The sequence below is a fragment of the Mus pahari genome, chromosome 16 (genome assembly GCF_900095145.1).
Source record: "Mus pahari chromosome 16, PAHARI_EIJ_v1.1, whole genome shotgun sequence".
NCBI classification, from domain to species: Eukaryota; Metazoa; Chordata; class Mammalia; order Rodentia; family Muridae; genus Mus; species Mus pahari.
In genome coordinates this window covers 49,650,440-49,667,443 of record NC_034605.1, presented here as the reverse complement: position 1 = coordinate 49,667,443, position 17,004 = coordinate 49,650,440, and the positions used below count along the sequence as shown (strand labels likewise).

The 17,004-nt window shown below is 45.4% G+C and overlaps 1 protein-coding gene and 1 non-coding gene across 8 annotated transcripts in view; both read left to right on the top strand.

Moving 5' to 3' along the window:
• Kif13a (kinesin family member 13A) overlaps nucleotides 1–17,004 on the top strand; it is a 179,550-nt gene that overhangs the window by 148,196 nt on the left and 14,350 nt on the right. For 4 of the 7 annotated variants that reach the window (XM_029547707.1, XM_029547712.1, XM_029547711.1 and 1 more), the window contains exons 26-36: nucleotides 1,199–1,237; nucleotides 2,855–2,954; nucleotides 3,542–3,668; nucleotides 5,294–5,349; nucleotides 7,188–7,312; nucleotides 7,540–7,716; nucleotides 8,898–8,990; nucleotides 9,127–9,279; nucleotides 11,197–11,274; nucleotides 15,237–15,284; nucleotides 16,612–16,717. In XM_029547707.1, the coding sequence (XP_029403567.1) occupies nucleotides 1,199–1,237; nucleotides 2,855–2,954; nucleotides 3,542–3,668; nucleotides 5,294–5,349; nucleotides 7,188–7,312; nucleotides 7,540–7,716; nucleotides 8,898–8,990; nucleotides 9,127–9,279; nucleotides 11,197–11,274; nucleotides 15,237–15,284; nucleotides 16,612–16,717 (1,102 nt within the window). The remainder of the gene's footprint in view (nucleotides 1–1,198; nucleotides 1,238–2,854; nucleotides 2,955–3,541; nucleotides 3,669–5,293; nucleotides 5,350–7,187; nucleotides 7,313–7,539; nucleotides 7,717–8,897; nucleotides 8,991–9,126; nucleotides 9,280–11,196; nucleotides 11,275–15,236; nucleotides 15,285–16,611; nucleotides 16,718–17,004) is intronic. The other 3 variants (XM_021216077.2, XM_029547710.1, XM_029547708.1) reach the window with 1 other exon arrangement.
• LOC115065673 lies at nucleotides 12,570–12,699 on the top strand. Its single transcript, XR_003845440.1, has one exon. It is a non-coding gene; the product is annotated as a small nucleolar RNA SNORA55 (small nucleolar RNA).

Below are 17,004 nucleotides of genomic sequence, written 5' to 3'. Positions count from 1 at the left end.
AGGAGGAGGAGGAGGAGGAGGAGGGGAGGAGATGGAGGAAGAAGAAGAAGAAGCAATCATCATCATCATCCATTAGTCTCCTTTCTAAGGAAAATTATCTCTACCCAAACTCTTGGTTTCAGCTTGGTTCTTTGTCTTGCCTAATGTTTTTACCAAAATTGTTACTTTGGTTAATTATTGTGGAAGTCAGCCATGCCTTTGGGGCAGTTGTGGTCCAGCCACTGTGGACACTGATAGCCGGTACATTCCAGTGGCTCAGCTGCCCCTGCAGGCACCAGCACAGAACATTGTGTGCCCTTAGTCTCAGGTCCCCAGGCCTTCCTGTGGCAACTTCATCCCTGAGTGATGGACTCCAAGGACTGGCTGCCGGGGATGGAGACTAGAGTCCCAGCTTTTGTCCTAAGTGGCCACCATCTGTGAGAACCTTGGATTCATCGTTTCATCCTGTTGGGTCTCAGTGAGAAGAGAATCTCTAGGTCCTTTGTAGGTTAGTTTTCTGTCTTGCTAAGATCATCCCAAACTTCACCCATGACACCCTGCCTGGAATACATGTCACCCGTGACAGCAGCTCAAGGACTGGCCCAGTGAAGTCACTTTCAATCCTTTTCTAAGAGAATTTTCTTTTAAAATATTTGTTTTCCTTACTTTAAAAAAAAAAAAATAGTTCTTAGGGTGTTAAAATGATTCAATGGGAAAGGCACTTGCTTCCAAAACTCACAACCTTAGTGTGAGCCCCAGAACCCACACTCACAGACAGACACACAGACACAGAGACAGACATACATACAGACACACAGAGAGACAGATAGATAACAGAAGACAGACCGAGAGANAAACAGAAAGACAAACTGACACAGAGACAGACACACAGAGACAGACACACAGAGACAGACCGAGAGATAGACAGAAAGACAGACACAGAGGCAGACACACAGAGACAGACCGAGAGATAGGCAGAAAGACAGACACAGAGACAGACACACAGAGACAGACCAAGAGATAGGCAGAAAGACAGACACAGAGACAGACAGACAGACAGACAGAAGAATTTAATCCTTCCTAATCTTTTGGGATTCAGTGAAATGCTTTATGGTGCTAATGTTGTATGAGGCGTCCATTGTAACATGTTAAATTACTCTCCCGGTGCTGTTTGAGAGAACGAAATGCATGTCCTTTCTGTTTATGTTTTCCCCACCAGAGAGATGAGGAGGATGGCGGTGATATGGATAGTTATCAGGTATTGCCACCGCTGTCAATCCCATGCATGGGGCACAGCTCTCGCTAATCATCAGCCTTCGCAAAGCAGAGGCCAGGGAGGTGGGGACAGGGCCACAGAGTGAGAGCGTGCGGTTTCTCACTTGCTTTTGGTTTGCTTCATATATGATCAAGGACACAACATTGTTCTCCCGATTTTCCTGTTCCAAATCTGTAAGCAGACGCAGCACTGTTCGCTCTGCCGGCTCCAGTGCCCAGCTAGTAAAGCCTTGCCAAGCCAGACTGTATAGCTGTATTAAGATGAATGACCTCAAAAAGCACACTGCTTCCTGTTCACAGCCTTCTGGTCCACTCTTGTCTGTCCTCCATTAAAGTCCACTTTGCCTCTCCCTTCTGGAAGATGAACGTTATTCTGAATGCCATTTGACCTTTAAAAAGCACTTTTATTGGGCACAGACCTTTGTTTTGTTTTATTAACCAGTTTCCTCTCATAGGGTCAAGCTTAGTTCACCATGTTGAGAGTTTAAATAGCAGCTTTCTCTTGTTGGATGTGGAGAAGAGGTGGGTGAGCAGATGTGACATAGATAATATAGCTAGTCAGCCTCAGCTAGCCCGACAACCACGGATGAGGGTGGGGGCGTGGTCAAAGCAGTCAGCTGAGACGAAAGTTTCAGGCATGATTTCCCAGTCTTTATACTGCTTTCCCACTTGGGTGGAAAGAACGGGTTCTTGGTGAGCCTTCCTGTGTGCTGGCTGTGGGGACGCTGCAGGCACGGCTTCTGAGTTCCGTCTGTCTGCTCTTTTGATCAGGATGTCCTCGTTAGAGTTAGGCCCAGGAGCATCAGGGATAGACTGATGGGTTTTCCTTCCCTATTTAAAATTTTACTAAGAAAGGCTGAAAGTGGACAAAACCAGACCTTGTGGGGAGAAGGTCAGCATCCTCTCGGGTCTCAGCTGTGCCACCAACTAACACCTTCCAGCTTTGGGCATGCTTCCTGCTGTGTTCACAGTGGAGTCCAGCAGCCGCTTCTGGGAATCTCTTCAAGCATGGCTTCACGCATGGGAGATGTTTGGTTATCCTTGTGGTGGTGGTTGGCTGTGAAATCTTTGCAGCGAGTTCTGAAGGTTTTTCAGCTGACCTATTCTTTGCCTTTCGGGGGGAAAAAAAATCATGTATTAATAATAAGGCTATTGAAGTGTGAACTCCATAAATGCCTGTCACTCCCTACCATTTGATGTTCTGCGCTTTGGGCTTTGCTTCTGGTATCCTGCTTGAAGTCACACGTCTTTCAGCGAATTGCTACCATACAAGTGCACACCGACATGGCTGTGCATACATATAGCAAAATAAATCATTCTGCAGTGTAAAGATCTTTCTGTGTTAGCATCGTTTGAGCCTGTCTTGTCTGCCAGTGTAACTTCTGAAGATCCAGGGGCTCTGGCTTCTGGGTACCAGCATCCTTGGTCAGCATGGAGCATTGAACCTCTGCTTTCCCACATATCAATTAATCACTGTGACATTCAATAGCCTTTCCTAATGAAAAGTTCCCCAATCTATTTAAATGTCTTCTTTATACAAAGTAAGCCATCGTCTTCATGTTCTATAGAGGGAAAAAAAAATCTTCCCTCTCGTTGTTAGGAAGAAGACTTGAATTGTGTAAGAGAGAGGTGGTCCGATGCACTCATTAAACGACGGGAATACTTAGACGAACAGATCAAAAAAGTCAGCAATAAAAAAGGTATGTGATGGGGGGTCACAAGATGGCTCAGCAGATGGCGGGGCTTGCCACCAAGCCTGGCAACACGAGTTCAATCCCTAGAGCCCACCTGGTAGAAGGAGGGAACCGACTCACAGCCAAATTCAACACACACACAGACACACAAACACACACTCTCACACATCCACTCACACCCACTCATACACAGAGACACACACACATACACACTCAGACATATATACACTCATACACACATATACACATATACATATTCACACACACACACACACACACACACACATATATATATATATATATATATATATATATATATATATACACACACACACACACACACACACACACACACACATATGCACGCACTTCCTGGTCACTGCCCTGGTCTGTGCATTTCTTCTGGCCTCTGCTCCCTGGAGCTGGTGCCCCATCCTGTCTCAGGCTTGATCATTGGAACCTCACTTTCTTCTGGAACATGGTAGACATATAAACCATTCCGGACGTCCCAGAGTGAAAATCTAGCTGTGTTAAATGTGGCAGTTGCCCTTTCTCTTGCTGGCTGTTAGTCATGATCTCCTGTCGCTCTACAGAGAAAACAGAAGACGACATAGAGCGGGAAGCCAGGCTGGTGGAACAGTGGGTGGGGCTAACGGAGGAGAGGAACGCTGTGCTGGTGCCTGCTCCTGGCAGCGGGATCCCTGGGGCACCTGCTGACTGGTAAGGCCGCCCTTCTCTGTGCAGGGCTGGCAGGGTGCTGGGCATTGCCTGTGGCCAGAGCGTGCAGATAGCTTTTCAGGATCAACTAGCTGCAGCTGAGGGAAGGCCCGCCCTTCTCCAGCACTGACTCTTCTCTTTATAACTCCTCTGTCTCGGGAGCTCCTTCCAGAGGCCACCTGACTGGGAGTAAAGTTCCATCTGCATTCCCCTGTTCCTTTGCATGAACAACCTGGATCCTGTCTCCTCCCTCTAGACTGAGAAGGAAGTGTCAGGACATCCCGGAAGAACACAGGAAATGGATCCTATTTGCCCTGGCATGTGCTTAATGTGACCAGTATTAATGCTACAGTGCAATGGTTCTCGTGCTTCCTAATCCTGGGACACTTTAATACAGTTCCTCAGGCTGTGGTGACCCCAACCATAACATCTCATTGCTACTTCATGACTGTAGTTTTGCTACTGTTAAGGATTGTATGGTGGGTATTTTTGGAGATAGAGGTTTGCCATGGGGGTCGAGACCCACAGGTTGAGAACCACTGCTGTAGAGTAACCACTGAAGCATGATAGGATAGGTCAGTGACCTGAGCACCCAGCCAGTACTTGTTCCGCTCCTAAGAAACAGCCTGTTGTCTGTCCTCAAGTCTAGAATGAAACCCATGGCCTGGCTGTAGTGTCCAGCTTCAGCCCTTGTTTGGTTTTAGTGGGTACAGTATTAGGGTCTCGAATATCCCGTGTAGCCTCAAACTTGATAGGTAACCAAGGATGGCCTTAAACCTCTGATCCCCCTGCCTCCACCTCCCAAGGGCTGGAGTTATAGGTATTCACCACCTCTCCCATTTCATACAGCTTTGGAGATTTCAACCAGGGCTCTGTGCATGCTAGGCAAGTCCTCTGCCAACCTAGCCACGGCCTCCTCTGCCAACTCAGCCACGGCCTCTTAGTTGTGTTTCTTAGGCTCCTTTCTGCCTTTAATCCTGATATGTAAGTGGGGCTGTTTGTGTACTGTCATGAGACTTGAGAGAATACATAAAGAGGTTTGTTCACTTGATATAGCGTATATATTATAGTGCATCTACAGTTCCTCTCGTGCATACTTATTTAATGGTAGCTAATTCTCCTTCTCACTGCAGAAACATGTCCTGATCATTTGCCTATGTAATATAGGGATGGCAACCTTATCCCTCACTTGATGCCCTGTCTTTCTGCTGGAGGTGGGCTCTACAAGTTCCCTCTCCCCACTGTCGGGCATTTCATCAAAGGTCCCTCCCTTTGAGTCTTGAGAGTCTCTCACCTCCCGGGTCCCTGGTATATTCTGAAGGATTCTCCTACCTCCTGCCTCCCAAAGTTGCCTGTTTCCATTCTTTCTGCAGGCCCTCAGGGCTTCAGTCCTTTTCCTCCACCCAATACCTGATCATGTCCCCTCTTCCTCTCCCTGTCCCCTTTTCCACACAGGTCCCTCTCTCCCTCTCCCCTTGTGATTGCTTTCTTCTCCCTCCCAAGTGGGATTGAGGTGTCGTCACTTGGGCCCTTTGGCTTGTTAACCTTTTCAAGTCCTGTGGACTTTATTAGTCAATAGAATACATAACACACTCATTCTTATAATTAAACTTTGCTGTTGAATTTAGGGTCCCACCTCCTGGCATGGAAACACACATCCCGGTTCTCTTCCTGGATCTGAATGGTAAGTAGGCAGGCACTCACCCATCCCACGATTGTCGAGCTCAGCTAAGATCATTGTCTCCTCAGACTTGGAGTATTTCGGTGCATAAATTGCTTTGGCAGTTACTGATAAGACAAACTAGGTGGCAGTGTGGCTTCAGTCACATGTATAAGCATGGCACATGGACACTGGAGGAGAGATGCTCACACAAAGCAGCCAGGACTTTGAGAACAAGAACACAAAGCATGTCGTCTGATATATCAGTGACCAATTTAACCTGCAAAAGGATTAGTCCCAGAGACTCTGTGTCATGCTTGACAAGAGCTAAGGGATTGCATGTCTGCCTAGTGCCCTCAGCCTTCAACTCCCAGCAGTTCGGGGACCATAAATGACCATGTTCTCACCTTGAACTGTGGGTACAGCTCAATAATAGACAACTACCCTAAGTTCAGACGACTCTCCACCACCACCCCATACAGTTTTGAGGTCCGGCATCCTCCAAGCTACTTGAGAAGCTAAGACAAAGAAGATAAAAACTTCCAGGCCAGCCAGGGTAACTTAGAGTCTGTCTCACAGTAAAAGTGTCTGTGTTTATGTGTGGGGGTGGGGTCCAGTGTAGCTCAGCAGGTAGAAGCATGTGCACGGGAGCCTGACTCCCTGAGCTTGACCCCAGATGTTGCCTAGTAGGAGACAACTAACTCCCAAGAGCTGCCCATGAACCTGCAAGTAGACAGTAGCCCGCGTGTAAGTAAATAAGCTCTTAAGGGGACAGCTTGGCTTCTGAGCTTGGTTGTGGAGCAGTTGCCTAGTGGGCCCAGCCTCCAAGGCTGAGAAGGGTAACCGTTGCTCTTGAGTGTGGAAGGCGCAGTGGCCTTCAAGGTGTTTTAGAAATGAAGTCCTGTCTGTATGAACTCTTCAGTAGAATTCACAGGCGGGAAAGAAAGGAGGCACAGTAGCGCACACTTTTAATCCCAGCACTCAGGAGGCAGAGGGAGGTGGATCTCTAGCAGTTTGAGGCCGGCCTGGTCTGCACAGAGAATTCCAGGATGGCCAGAGCTGCATAGACCTTGTCACAAAAATAAATGGATGGATAGATGATAGATAAATAGATTGATAGATAGATAGATAGATAGATAGATAGATAGATAGATGCATTTAATATGAGTTTAAGTAGGACAGTAAACTTAATATTTGAAACTAGAAAAAAAAATCTACATGTTTAGGGAACGTATTAGGTAGCTAGAGGGTAATAAGACTACACATGGAACATACTCTATCTTATAGGGAGCTCCCAAGGGAACTTGGTGACTAATGTGGTTGTATTTTAAAACAACTATAGCAATTGGGAATTATTGAGAATCTATTTCAATTTCAGGATATGAAATAAAAGAATAAACAAAACCATGAGTATACTTTATCCACCTTATGTGTATTTCGAGGCTGAGATGTTGCTCAGTGATGGAGTGTCTTTAACCTGCATAAGTTCTTGAATTCTGTCCCTGAACCATCACGTTTTTATAAACTATAAGTGTGTGAAGTAAAGGAGGTGGGGCAGGGGCTAAGAAGAAGAGATCTCAAGGTAGGATGCAGAAGAGAGGGTAATGGACTACATGTCACATGGCGTGTCATGTGACATGACAGCAAGATGCGGGGAGGGGGAAACCAATAAGCAGGCTCACAGGATAAAATGCTGTCATGAAACCGATTAATTTTTAGACTGATTTTTTTTTTCAACTAATAGAAAAGCCAACAAAGTACAAAGTAGAAAAATAAATTTAAGAGGCGTATTTTCCAATGTCACTATTGCTTAAAAGCTGTTTCTTTGCTCTGTTTTCATCCCGTGCCTTGAACCTGGTCAGCGGATGACCTCAGTGCCAATGAGCAGCTGGTGGGTCCCCATGCATCCGGTGTGAACTCCATCCTGCCCAAGGAACATGGCAGTCAGTTTTTCTACCTGCCCATCATGAAGCACAGTGATGATGAGGTAACTTACCCCTGGGGGACTCTCTAGGGGTCTTCACATGAGCGCAGGAACCCCACCTGCCTGATAAACGGCTGTGGTCAGCTCTGAGGGCATTGAACACATATCACCATTCCAAAGAGACAACGGAAGACATCTATTTGACAACAGCAAGGAGGGTTGATTGTCTCTCTCTGGGATGTCCACCTGAGGAGGCTTACTTCTGTCCCCCAACTTTCTGCTACTCCCAGGTTTCAGCCACAGCCTCCTGGGACTCCTCTGTGCACGACTCTCTTCACCTGAATCGGGTCACACCGCAGAATGAAAGGATCTACCTGATTGTGAAGACCACTGTGCAGCTCAGCCACCCGGCCGCCATGGAGTTAGTGTTGAGGAAGCGGATCGCGGCCAATATTTATAACAAGCAGGTAGTGATGGGACTGACTGGCCATAGAGCATCCAAGGGCACACAGTTTGTCTCCTCTGTGTCACGTCAGTGACCATGGTGGCCAGAGGTCGACCGCAGAAGGAAACACTAGCCCCAGACTCTAACCTTATCACATTCACTAGTTAGGATATCCAGTCTTTGGGTCTCAGCAGTTAAGAGCACTCGCTGCACATGTAGAGAATTTGCTTCCCAGCACCCGTGTCAGGTGACTTACATTGGACCATAACTCCAGCTCCAGGGGAACCAACACCCTCTTTTGTCCTCCTCAGGTACCCCACACACATGCACACACTCACAGACAGATACACATACAAATAAAATGGACCTTTTCTTGAAAAAGAACTACAATATTTGCAGGCAGCAGCTATCGCTAACTATGCAGGTAGCAGCTGATGTGGGAGGCCCGGTCATGTCAGTGGCAAGGCACATTCCTGTTGCTTTGCCAAACTCCATGGCAGAGTGGCTGTCTACAACACTGACCCCCCCTGTGTTCCCCAGACTATCCTAGGACAGCTGGCTAAAGTGCCCCTGAGCGCTGGGATTGAAGGTGTGCATCACTACACCAAGCTGGAACAAGATGTTTTAAAAGAGAGGTGTATCACTTTTATATATTTGTTTGCACTTGGGTGCTGTGAGGCCTGTGTGTAGAGGTCAGAGGTCAGTAGGCTCCTCCCACAATGTAGGTCCTGGGGATCAAACTCCTGGTCACCAGGCAGGGAGCTGGCGCCTCCATTCACACAGCCATCTTGCCAACCAGAGTCAGATTTCTAGGCTTGATGTTTGGTTTTTATTTTGTTTGTTTGTTTGTTTTCTGCCCATTTCTTTTTCTTTTCTTACTTTATTCAGTAAGTTACTTGAGACAGGGTCTCATTCAGTAGCGCAGACTGGCTTCAAACCAGTACATTCACTGTGTGACCCAGATGAGCTTTGAAATGGAAAAAGAATCCTCCTGCCTCAGCCCCTCACATACTGGGATTTTTAGATGTGAGCCACCATGCCCAGCTTTTTTAAGTTCAGGGTTTTGTTTTTTTTTTTCTGTTTTGTTGAAAATATCTATTCTATTTGAATAATTTATAATACTTTTCCAGTCTGCAGAATATGAAGTATTCATCTTAGATTTGTCACACAGTTTAACCCAGCTTGCCTTTCCTTTTCTACCAGAGTTTCACTCAGAGTTTGAAGAGACGAATATCACTGATCAATATATGTTATTCCTGCGGCGTGACCTATGAGATAGTGTCCAATATCCCCAAGGTAACACCTGCTGCTGCTTCAGACGACAGTGTGCGAGTGTACGGGGAGCGGTAGCTCCCGGTGCTTTGAGAGCATGTGGAGACACTTCCGGAAACACCATTCACAGAAAAACAGTCGCCTCCTTTCTGTGCCTTAGGCGACCGAGGAGATTGAGGACCGGGAAACCCTGGCCCTCCTGGCAGCACGGAGTGAGAACGAGGGCACTTTGGATGGGGAGACGTACATCGAGAAGTACACGCGGGGCGTGCTGCAGGTGGAGAACATCCTGAGTCTGGAGCGGCTCCGGCAGGTGAGTAGCTGACTGTCTAGTCCTGAGGATGCCGTTGCCAGCTTTTCCTAGCTGTGGGCAGAGATGAAGCAGATCCCTCTCAGAGTTCCTCAGAGAACAAGTGCGTGGGTAGCCATTTCCTTAGTGAAAGGACTCTGATGCGTGTGTGTGTGTGTGTGTGTGTGTGTGTGTGTGTGTGTGGTGGACATGTGGGTGTTTGTACGTTATGTGTTGTATGTATACGGTCTGTGTTGTACATGTGGTGTGGTGTATATGTTGTGCATGTGTATTGAATGTATGTGTATGCCTGTGTATGTTGTATGTATATGTGCTGTGAGTGGGGGGGTGTATGTGTGTGTCTCTATGTGTGTGGTACCTATGTGTGTTTTGTGTGTGATGTATATATGTTGTACATGTGTGTGTAATGTGTTGTATGTGTATAATGTGTGTTGTACATATATGTTGTTTATGTGGTGTGATGTGTGTTGAGTGTATGTGTGTTGTATGTGTTTATGCTTTGAGGTGTGTGGGTGTATGATGTATGGTGTATGTTGTGTTTGTTTCTTTGATAAAGGATCTTGTCCTGGAGACCTGCCTGGATTAGGACTCAATATGTATAGTAGTTTGGTCTCCAACATGTAGCTGTCCTCCTGCCTCTGCTCTCAAGTGCTGGATTATACATCTGTGCTGCCACACTAAGCCCCCAAGTACTATGTTCAAATGCTATAAGTACATTTATTATATGGCTTAATGGTCAAGATTACCCTGGGTGGAAGTTCTCTTGTAACTCCTTTTTCCAAAGAGAAAATCGAGGTCAGGAGAAGTTACCCAGCAAGGCAGTGGTCTAAAGCCCAAGTAGATGGGCTCCAAAGTCCTTATGTTGAGCCACATTTTGTCACTTTATTCTTAATATTTAGGCATTTAAGTTGCCAAAGCAACGTGTGATTTAAAGTGACACATCAGAGTTGGTGGAGTGCTTGCCCGGCATGCTGGTGAACCTGGGTGTGAACTCTACTACCGCATGACCTGGGCATGGTGGTCGTGTACACTTGCAATCCTAGCATGTTCGAGGTGGAGGCAGGAGGCTCAGAAGTTCAGTTATTTTTGGCTACATGAGTCCAGGCCTGACCTAGGCTGCATGAGATCCTCCATAGTAGGAAATATAAATAACAATAATAATAATAATAATAGTAATAATAAATACTGCACTCAGCAGCAGTGCTGAAACAGATGTATAACGTGTACATGATCTTTGGAACTGGAGCTGACCTGACTGTGCTCTGGGTGACAAGGGAGGTACAGTTAGTATTTTTTTTTTTTTCTCTTTCCTTTTTTTAAAAAAGATTTATTTATTTATTTATTTTATGTGACTACACTGTAGCTGTCTTCAGACACACCAGAAGAGGGCATCAGATCCTATTACAGATGGTTGTGAGCCACCATGTGGTTGCTGGGAATTGAACTCAGGACCTCTGGAAGAGCAGCCGGTGCTCTTAACCGCTGAGCCATCTCTCCAGTCCCTTGGTGTTTTTCAAAACAATCTCCTTTTAGTGTAGAACATACTGCAATCAGGACACAAGAAAAACCCAACAGCATCACTTCTTAGGGTGTCTTTGCTTCTTTTTCTGCACACTTGCACCAATTTATAGCGTGATTTCTGCTCAGCAGCTTTTCTGGTTTGTGTTTTGAACTTTTAATGTATTTGAAAGATTAGATTTCTCTTTCTTTCTTTTTTTTTTTTTTGTTTTGTTGTTGTCGTTTTGAACACGTTTGGTCTCAGTAGCAGTCTTAGAAATACTGATTTCTCTGTGTGTAGAGGTGAAGTGGTTTTTACATTTATGTTTCCTGAGTCTTCTAAAGTAAACACGCTGCGTCTGGTTTATAGCCGTAGGAGACAGTCTAGATAGCCGTTATCTCTGCTTTGCTGTGTGTTTACAGGCCGTCACGGTGAAGGAAGCGCTCTCCACCAAAGCGAGACACATTCGGAGGAGCCTCAGTACACCGAACGTTCACAACGTGAGTGCACTCTGCCAGGGTCCGGCTGCTCATGGAACTTACTCCAGGATTTGGGGGTGGAGGACCTGAGACCACGGGAGGTTGGAACTTACATGGTGGGCACAGGGTACACAGTACTAGAGGAGGGGCACCCCAGAGGGCAGAGCCTCTTCTATTGGCAAGGAGACAAGAGCAGATTAGCCTCCCTAATGCTGCGACCCTTTAATACACCTCCTCATGTGGTGCTGACCCTCAAGTGCACAATTCATTTCTGTTGCCACTTCATACCTGTCATTTTGCTACTGTTACGAATCATAGTGTAAATTCCTACTACCCAGGTTATCTGATATGCGGCCCCTGTGAAAGGGTTGTTCAACCTTAAAGGGATTCTATCAAACCCAAGAAAATACCAGTCCCCAGCAACCCCAGGCTGAGAGTCACCATACTGCATTAGTGTGTTAAGTGCTTGCCACACAAGCCTGTGTGTAGATCCCTGGCATTCAGATAAAAGCCCGACGTGGTGGTGTGCACTTGTAAACCCATGACAGGGCTGCAGACACAGGAGGTCTCTGGAGTGTGCAGGCCAGCCAGACTAGCCACAGTGGTGCGTTGTGAGTTCAAGGACCCTGTGTCAGAAAAGTAAGGTGGAAAGCAAGAGAAGTCACCTGAGGTCAACCTCCGCCCTCTACGTGAGTGAGCAAAGGCACACACGCACTTGTACACTCACTGCACTATACTGACAACATGGAATAGGCAGCGAGAGATTCTTGAGTTATAAACTGAAAGCATTCTCCCAGGCTGAGGGTGTAGGTCAGTGGTAAAATACTTGCCTATCGCCGGCATGCCCGGCCGCCATCCTCGGGACTACAGAGGAAGAAAAGAAGAGAATCCTGCACACTTGTGTGTGCAAACACATGCACACCATTTTGTCTTCTTGGGTGTCTTTTTCTGTTTTGAAATAGGGTCCCATTATGTAGCCCTGGATAGTCTCAAATACACAGAGATCACAAGACTTTACCACCTAAGTACTGGGACTTGGGGTGTGCACCACTGTGCCTAGCTAATTGAAAAAATTTTAAAAGTCACTCTACCAATTAACTTATTTATCAAGGAAGACCTCATAATACAGCTTAAACATACATAGAAGTAACTGATAATAAAAATATATATACATAACCAACAGTTGCAGAATATAAAGTGATATTTAAATGGAAATCATTAGCTCTAAAATGCCTACTTCACTACATCCCAGTGAGAATTCTTGACAGTACAAGAAATGAAAAAGCAAGAATATTATTAAGGAACATAAAAACACTGCACTAAATCTTTCCCAGGCCTGCTGCTTAGTGCCGGTCTGGGGACAGAAAGTGCTATACTAGAGCAGAGGAAATCCAGACAGGTCGTTTCCATCTGCCTGGGGCCTGTCTCTACAACTCTGCCACATTCCCCGAGAATGGAGACAGTTTTGAAGATGCTGAAGCTAGGGGTGGGAACTAAGAACAGAAGATGTGTCTGGTCCAGCAACTCCAATGCTAACTCCACTTCCCACGGGAGTATGGGATTATAGTGTAGCAGGCTTCAGAGGTCGAATAACACAGGTTATCAGTCCAGCGGGGAATGTTTTTCTTGGTGTTCTGGACTCTGCTCCAGAAGATGGCTGTGTCTCTGCATTACGTTTGTCCTCATTAAAGATAAGAAAGAAAGAAAGAAAGAAAGAAAGAAAGAAAGAAAGAAAGAAAGAAAGAAAGAAAGAAAGAAAGAAAGAAAGAGATGGCTCTGGCTGCCCTTCCAGAGGACCTGGGATCAGTTCCCAGCAACCACATGGCAGCTCACAACTGTCTATAACTCCAGTTCCAGGGGATCTGGCACTTTCTCAGAGACATACATGCACCAGTGTGCATAAAATAAAAATAAATAAATTATTTTAAAAAATAACTGTGTAAAGGGCTTGTGAGATGGCTCAACAGGAAAAAGCACGTGCTGGCTAACAACCTGAGATCAATAAATACCAACTCCTACAAGTTGTCCTCTGGTCACACACACACACACAGACACACACACACAAAGGCACACACTTTGCATAATAAAATGTAGTGAAAACGTTCAGAAATGTATAAAATTTATATTAAGAAGAAAAGTTTAAAAAATAGATCTGGGTACAGCGGTACACACTGTAATCACAGCACTCAGTGGGCTAAGTCAGGCCAGCCAGGACTGTGTAGAAGTCTAAAATAAAAAAGGAAGAAGTATCCTGATCAACGGTTCGACATTTATTTGATGTACATGTAGCCCTGAACCAAAGCATAAAATAAAAGACACTTGTAAAGCTATTGTTTTCAAGGGCTGAGTATGTATTAGATCAAGGCTCTAGCTTTAGATAACATTCAAAGGGAATGCCTCCCCCACTAAGAGAAATGCTAAGCTGGGTGGTGGTGGCACACACCTTTAATCCCAGCACTTGGGAGGCAGGTGGATCTCTGTGAGTCTGAGGCCAGCCTGGTCTACAGAGCAAGTTCCAGAAGAGCCAGGGCTACACAGAGAAACCCTATCTTGAGAAACCAAAAAGAAAAAGAAAGGAAAGGAAAGGAAAAAAGAAAGAAAAGAAATAATAAATGAGATTCAGTTAAGCAGTGTCCCAAATATGGAAAACTTTACAGGAAAAATGTCACCAAAGAGAAGCAACTAACATAGAGTCTAGGAAATAAACTGTGAAACGCAAGAACAGGGCTGGAGAGATGGCTCCGTGGTTAAGAGCACTGACTGCGACTCTAGAGGATCTAAGTTCAATTCCCAGCAACCACATGGTGGCTCACAACCATCTGTCATGGGATCCGAAGGCCTCTTCTGGTGTGTCTGAAGACAGCTACAGTGTACTCATAGACATAAGATAAATACATACTTCTTTAAAAAATAAAGAAAGCACAAACTCAATTTTTTTTCTTGATAGGACTTTTTAAGATTGTCCTAAACTCTTCATGTGTTTTTTAAGGCAGGAGGATAGCAGCTAAGGCCAGCCCAGTCTACCTTAGTGAGGGGCTGTCCCATAAAACAAAAGCAGAACAGAAAAAGAAAGTAACTGAGCCCAGGGCGTGAGGACGCAGCCTCCGTGGACAGAGGTGGCAGGGGATCTGTCTCAACATGCTGTCTTGGGTTTCTAGTCAGTCTCACCAAGTAACCGAGAGAGGGTGACCTCAAATTCATAATCCTCCTGCCTCAGCCTCCCTAAGAACGAGGATCATAGATATATACCCACACTGATTTCATCATACTGAAAACACAAGTTAACAAGACAGATAACAAGACGGATCGGCTGATAAGGGCACTCGCTGCCAAGTCTCGTGACTCAGGATCAGTCCCAGGACCCAGAGGGTGGAAGGAGAAAACTCATCCCTGAATTATCTTCTCTGGCTTGTGCATGCGTGCCATGGTATACACAGACACACAGAGACACACACACACTCACACAAATGTCAAATAAAAAAATCACTTTCAAATATTAGAAGCAGCCTTGATAGCCATCTGTAGAAAAATGGAACCAGAATCATTACACTATAAAACACCATGAATAATAAATAACACAGCACCTACAACACGTAAAATAGGCAAATTGGTACTGTTTAGTATTTATCAGCATATGTCCTCGTGTAATTATAGAGATGCATGTGAAAGAAATAAGCCCCAGTTTGAGAGCAGTCGTGGTGCCTCGTGAGAGAAAGCAGGAGCAATATATTTATAAAATAAAAAGGAAATTGATAGGTGTATGTGGTGCACGCCTGTGCAGGAGGCAGAGGCAGCACTCGGGAGGCAGAGGCAGCACTCGGGAGGCAGAGGCAGCACTCGGGAGGCAGAGGCAGCACTCGGGAGGCAGAGGCAGGAAGACTGCAAGTCCAAGGCTAGCAAGGGCTAGGGTGAAACCTGTCTCAAAAGAACCAGATGATCATTAAATACGTGAGACATGTTGGTAAAATGTTCATCTCTCACAGGTCTCCTCTAGCCGGCCAGATCTCTCTGGCTTCGATGAAGACGATAAGGTATGTGTATAATGCATATTGACACCAAAGTTATTGAGAAGATACTGTGTGTTCAGGTGTGTGTATGTGTGTATGTGTGTTAAAGGTTTTATTTTATGCATGTGTTTATCTCTGTGTATGTCTGTGCAGTGCTTTCATGCAGTGCCCACAGAGGGCGGAAGAGGACCTTGGAGCCCCTAGAGTGGGGGTGACAGATGGTTGAGAGTCTATTTGTGGGTACAGAGAACAAAACCCAGGTCCCACATTTAACCACTGAGCCATCCCTCCAACCCCTGTGCTTACAGTCTTTGTTGACATACTTGAGAAACTTAAACTTTAGTCCTTAAAGTCAGCACCAACCCCTAAGAAAGTGAATGAGTTCCTACAAGAGTTTGCCCTGTTAGAGCCAGTGTCTGTGGCTAGTCATAGTTCATAATCTCAGGCGTATGTCAAATAAGCATACCCTCTAGCTTGCTGTAGACAGCCCCAACTTGTTCTGTTTTCAGGGAGGATTATGACTAGAAAGGTCATCTTCATTAAAACTGTTTTAGTCTGGTCTTCAGTTAACCAGTCACGGCACAATGTGTCAGATTAATGCAAGCGACTGCCATAGGGAGGGAGGGAGGGAGGGAGGGAGATGGATGGGAATACTTGGGATTTCAAAGCTGGTCTCCCAGAGGGCACAGTGGCTACTCCTTTAATCCCGGCCCTTGGCAGGCAGAAGGGAGCAGAGGTAGGCAGATCTCTACATAGTGAGAGCCTATCTCCTAAAAACAAAACAAAATGAAATTTCATTACTGTGTAGAATTTTATTAAATCTTAAAATAGAATAAAGTGCTGACATTTTTTCGCTCTGGTTTTAGTGGTATTTGTTTTAGATCATGGTATAATCATCATTAGATACGTTTGAGATGTTTTGCAAGTAAAAGTAGTTTTAAGGGGGGGGGCACATATGCTGCCTTAAAAAACAATTACAGGGAGGGGGCAGTGAGCAGGATGAAAAGTGAACAAGTGAAAATAAAGAAATAAAATATATTTAATATGTTATGTTAATCTATTTAGTAATCTGTATTTAATGTATTAATTTTATAACATATAAATATAGATTTATTTATATATATAAGAGTTGGGTATAGTGGCACATGCCTTTAATCCCAGCGCTTGGGAGGCAAAGGCATATGGGTCACTGAGTTTGAGGCCAGAAAGGACTACACAGCCAGATTCTGTCTCAAAAAAGAAGGAGGGGAGAGAAAGGGGAGGGAAGTGAGAAGAAATTGAAACCCAGGCTTCTTTTCACATTTCTTTTTAGAGTGACTTCATCGAAGTTGACCTCTATTTTTACTTTCAGGGCTGGCCTGAGAACCAGTTAGACATGTCTGACTACAGCTCCAGCTACCAAGACGTCGCGTGCTATGGGACTTTACCCAGGGACTCGCCTCGCAGGAGCAGGGAAGGTAGTGGTGACAAGACCGCTTTTGTGGTGTTCCGTTTTAGCTGGGCTGTGCAGCCAAATTCCACTTACGCGGATGCTCAAAAACTGTCTCCTTAACCCACGTTCACTCACTGGATCTATTTTTGCTGGGTGTCCAACATATAAAAATAATAGTTTTGTGTGTATGTGTGTGTGTGTGTGTGTGTGTGTGTGTGTGTGGTGCTGGGGATCAAAGTGTGACCCTCAGGTATGTGCAGCATGATACTTTCTGGATGGGATTTGAAATTCTCCGGCTCACTATTCAGTTTG